Source organism: Apaloderma vittatum, unplaced genomic scaffold (genome assembly GCF_000703405.1).
Source record: "Apaloderma vittatum isolate BGI_N311 unplaced genomic scaffold, ASM70340v1 scaffold13753, whole genome shotgun sequence".
Taxonomy (NCBI): Eukaryota; Metazoa; Chordata; class Aves; order Trogoniformes; family Trogonidae; genus Apaloderma; species Apaloderma vittatum.
In genome coordinates, this window is record NW_009707605.1 from 45221 (window position 1) to 50473 (window position 5253).

The following is a 5253-nucleotide window of genomic DNA, read 5'->3' on the forward strand; positions in this document are numbered from 1 at the left end:
CCTGTCCCACCCGGGCCTTAACCACCCCCAGGGAGGGGCCAGCCACAACATCTCTGGGCAATTTATTCCAGAGTCTTGCCATATTCACCTTAAAGTCATGCCATAGGCTTGGTAGGAAGAAACCCTACAACTTGCATCTCAGGAATTGTTATGAAGGACTAAACATTTGATCCTTCTGTCTGCTGGCAATGATAGCACATGGCTTGGAAACTAGAGCTGTTTCATCCCAAGGTGAGGTGGGTAACTCAACAACTGAGCTACCAGCTGGTTCCTCTGTGCCCTCTTGTGTTCATCACATTCTCTCTAGTTCTTTCGCTGCGGCTCAGCGTGCACACAAGCTGCAAGGCTGCCCTGGGGTGTGGTCTAGCCACACTCTCCAGTTTGGGCTTGGTTGCTGGTTCCCCTGGTGAATTTAGGAGAGCAGTACTTCCGTCTCTTTGCAGCAGATAGTTCCACTTGCAGTGGATTTTTTTCTGCTGGCATAAGCTCAAAGGAAGATTAAATTGTGGGTTTTTTTGTAACAATATGTGATTTCTGTGACCCATAGCTGTCTTGAATCCTGAATTGATCTAGACGGTGTATTTTAAGTACCTAGAGAGCACAAGTCCGAAAGTGTTTCACCCTCTGAGCTTTGCGCTGTCTGTAGAAAGAGGCAGCACAGGGCACCTGTGCAGCTCTGACAGACAGGTTGATTAAAGCCTGCTGGTCGGTATGCCACTTGGTCTCATACTTCCATCTTGAGAAGGCTGTTTTGTAGTCCACAAAAACACCTCTCTGTAAATTCTTCAGGTTTATTATAGTATGTGTGCTGTCTGTAGAAAGAGGCAGCACAGGGTACCTGTGCAGCTCTGACAGACAGGTTGATTACAGCCTGCTGGTCTGTATGCCACTTGGTCTCATACTTCCATCTCAAGAAGGTTGTTTTGTAGTCCACAAAAACACCTCCCTGTAAATTCTTCAGGTTTATTATAGTATGTGTGATTTAACATAAAGTCCAAATGAAAAAGATGGACACATTTATTTGAACAGACCATGGTTTATTTGAAGACAAAGACTCTCAATAAAAGGTCATCTCTGGAGCAAAGCTAGAAGTTATAGATTGGTACCTCTTAGGGGCACTTTTAATTAAGTTCAGAAATCTGTACGGGAATTCTTGATGTCAGAGTAAACCAGCCATGCTCTGTTGCTGGAAAAAGGCAATCACTTCTAGGCAGACATCTGAAACAGGTCAGATTAATAATGCTCCTGGTTCTTTCCATATACTGCTCAAGAAGTGTAGCCGAGTGGTTCAGGTGTGGCTGTCTCCTGTGTACACCAGTGAAACTGGATGTGATGTACCTCACCCTTCACGCTCCTCATACCTATGTGTGAATGGGTTGTAGCTCTTGTCCTCTTTCTTTGTGTGTTCCTCCATTCAACTTCCCTTTTTCCTATTTTGTTTCTTGTGAAGGCACGAAGCAGAAAGTTTACAGCCCTTTTGGGAAGATGATGCACTTGTTTGTTTGTTTGTTTTTTCTTCCCTCTTGTTGTCTTGCTCCAGCTCTCACTCTTGCTTATGTCCTAAAACCACACAACTTCACTTCTCATGGAGAAGCCATGCGGATTGCAGCAGAACTGCAAAATACCGCAGTATGAGGAGCTGTGTAAGAACAAATCACTCTGTTAATTGGTCTGTTTATGGGTTCTCTAACCACAGTTGTTTCAGTGTGGAAGTTCAGTGCTGTGTATTGAAGATGTAAGCCGCTGCTGAGTGAAGTCTTAATTTGGAGAACTACTTTGAACTTTTAAATAGTAAAGCAGCCTTTGAAGTTCTTGCTGTTGAGGCCAATAGAAATTAATGGTGCATTTTTCATTAACAAACAGGACAAAAAATAGTAAATTAATGTGTTTTATTAGAATAAAGTTTAAGGAGCACTCTTGTTCCACCTCTCCAAGTGTTCAGGATGTCTTTGTCTTCGCAGGTGAAACAGACTTAAGATCTTTAAACACTGAAGCTGCTGTCCCAACTTGGTGAATGCAGTGAATTTTTAATGTTTTTCTTTTCTCCTAAGCGGACCTTGGTAGAGAAGCAGAAGTTGCTGACCCAGCAACACGAAGATGCAAAGGAACTGAAGGAAAACCTGGATCGTCGAGAGCGCATTGTTTTTGACATTTTGGCGAACTACTTGAGTGAGGAGAACTTAGCAGACTATGAGCACTTTGTAAAAATGAAGTCGGCCCTCATCATTGAGCAGCGAGAGCTTGAGGACAAGATCAAGCTGGGGGAAGAGCAACTGAAGTGTCTGACCGATAGCCTCCAACCTGAACGGCTCAAACGAGAGGACTGAGTTTGGCCAAGGATGTGATAAATGGGAAAGGATGGGACAGAGGAGTTTCCAAGTACACAAACGAGTATCTTGGCTTGTCTGAGTGTCTGGTAGAGAAACAAGTGCACAAGAGAAAAATAGCTCTCACAACAGCAATAATGCTCTCTTTCATTTTTTTGGGATGATGTATTTAATTTTTTAGCACACATTTTTATTGCTGGACTCTACAGCTGTTTCTCATTGCTTAACTTAGAGAAAACTCCACAGAAAAGGATACTCTTAACCTTTCTGCTCAGCAAGCTGAAAGTCTGTGGCAGTTGTGCATGCAAACAGCAAGGTTTTTTAGATTAGGTTGTATACTTTCATTATGTTCGGATGCTGTACAGACTGCTGGGAAACGCAACAGCAATTTATGAATGCACACAAATTTAGAAGCTCTAAATTTAGTGGCTTTTTATTTTTTTTTAAAAAAAACACATTAAATAGGGGAAGCGTACATCTTATAGGTAATATATTCAGATTGCTGAAATGTAGTGTCACTCTGATCCTGTGGCATCAGACACTTTTTTTGTAATATTGTATATAGGATGGCACTTTCCTCTTGCAGAAAATAACTTTAAAATCAGTCTCAGTTAAACGCTTCTTAAACCAGCTTGCAAATCACCTACTGGCTACCTTGCTGAAGCTTTTTTTTTTTAAATTATTTTGCAAGAAGTATTTGTACACCCTCTTACTGCAATGCAAGTGGTTTTCTTTACCAAGTTGTACTTGATTTAAGAAACAGGCTGGAAGTACTGTGCTGATTTTGTTCAAAACATTTCTCATCTAAAGTGTTTAGAAGGCTCATTTGCTCGCTCTTGTGCTTTTTGTGCATGTTTTTATTCTTCTTCCCCCAAACACACTACACTTTATGAAAATAAATGTAGGCCAAGGACACTGCTTCTCTTTTTTTCTGATGGCTCAACATTGTGATGGTTTTATATAGACAGTTAAATTATACTGAAGTTGACCTACATAATGCTGTGTGTTCTTTCCACTTTCTCAAACTACCAAATGCAATATGAACACTTCTGCCATGTAAATACTGTGCATTACTCGGAGCAGCTCTGCTTTGTAACTGTGAACATAAGCGGGTTTTGTTTGGTTGGTTTTTCCATTGCACAATGATAGAAGAGAGCATGCTACTTCACAGTATCAGATAACTGGTCGTGTTCTCCTAATACTGCCGTTGACTTACGAAAGGTAATTTCCAGTAGCTCTAAAAAGAGGTGCTAACTCGTATTTTAGCACAGTAGTAAGTTACGCTGACTTTCTCAGATACCTACAGAGAAATTCTGTAGTGTCTAAATGTCAAGTTCTGTGTTAAGATAAAGTTTTCCAGGCAAAGGAAAGTCTTGGATGACTTTGTGTATTTGCCATTTACATTGTAGTGAGGAAAACATTTGTCTCTTTGCAGACAAACAGGTTGCCTGACAAGAAGCCATTTTTGAGGCGGATGTGAATGCCACTCTGTAGCTAAGCAGGTTGAAAATGCAGGTAGTTAGGCATTGAAAAGAGAGAGAAAAGAATTCTTCCTCCTCTTCCTGCAGTGGCAGCATTCACAAGAGTTTTTCTGTCCTTCTTCCCCGAGTCCTCCCTTTTGCAGGGACAGAACTGGAGAGGTGCTGATCGGCGAATTCCTTGTGAGTCGGGGAGCTGGGAAGCAAAAATCTTCAGGAACCAGTTCCTTTACAGACAGGTGCAAATGTTGAAAGGACTGTTGCCCCCCCTTTATAGTGCACTACTTTGTATACCTGGACCAAATCTTTAATGAAATTATGTTGGTGTGTATCAGTTGAGGTCAAGTGGAGTGACCATATTACAAGACCTACAGCTGACCTTAGTTTCTTCCTCCTAGTTCCGAAATGTAGTCTTCTGGCATCTCACAGTTATATGCTGCTATATTCCTAGGACAAGTGATCCCTTTGTCCTTAAACTTATCCCTTAACCATAACAAACCCCAAACTAAACAATTCCCAAATAAATTATGCTTGTTTCTTAGCTTGGAGAAAAGTGTGCATTGTTTTATCTGTGGCATTTTTAAAATTTTACATGTTGTGGTTACTCTGAAATGTGTATGTGAAATGTGAATAATAATATAATTATAAAGTGTTTGTATACAGTACTTTGATTTAGATCTTTCTGATAAAAGGTAGCAATATTGTGAATGCTGATATATATTATCCTTTTCACGGAACAGTTGCATAGATGCCATTCTCTCCTTTCTTGTTTTAAACTGTTGAAAGTCTCTCACCCCAGGAGCCTGAAGAGGGTTGCCTCCCAATGTTATATGTAAATCTGTAAATAGCTGTATGGTTGCTTTTTGAAAAAATCTGGTGCTAATGTTTTGCCTTAGGCATCCTGGGGGGATGACTGTTTCTTGACCCTATGTTGTTCTTCTCAACTCTAGATCTCTCTGTATAGTGAAAGTTTTCCACCATGTTTCTCCAACTGTTTGGATCCCGCAGCCCAGAGTAAAAATGTACAGCTTTCCTGCCTGACATATAACACTTACCTACTGACAAATGGTATTGCTTGACTTTGAGAAAATAAACTGTATATTTCAATGTAGAGTTAGTTTTTGTGTGCAGTTTGAACTGTCAAAACCTACTGTTGTGCGGTGCTGGGTTAGCTGTCTCACGGTGCCTATAGCTTTTAAAGGCCAGGCCAGTTATATTGTGTTCTCCAGTAGTTTGCTGTCTTTTCACAGGTTATTCAACATGTGGACTAGTTGATTGTGCTTAAGTTCCCAGTGTAAGTAAGTACCAGTTCATGTCTATCCGGTCATTTAAGTGTGCGAATATGAGAGGGCGGAAGGGAAGATGTGTTACAAGGTCTCTCACAATTTACAGAGTATATATACCAGGGAAGGAGTTAAGATTTTTTATTTTTTTTTTTAATTTCTTGG

General features: G+C 40.6%; 1 protein-coding gene across 1 annotated transcript in view; it reads left to right on the plus strand.

The window, feature by feature from the left end:
* LOC104271571 (protein Shroom2-like) overlaps positions 1–2860 on the plus strand; it is a gene marked incomplete at its 5' end in the record, with an annotated part of 43827 nt that extends 40967 nt beyond the window's left edge. Inside the window, 1 exon segment of the mRNA XM_009866278.1 lies at positions 2052–2860. Within this exon segment, the coding sequence (XP_009864580.1) occupies positions 2052–2327 (276 nt within the window).
* Between the last annotated feature and the right edge of the window lie 2393 nt (positions 2861–5253).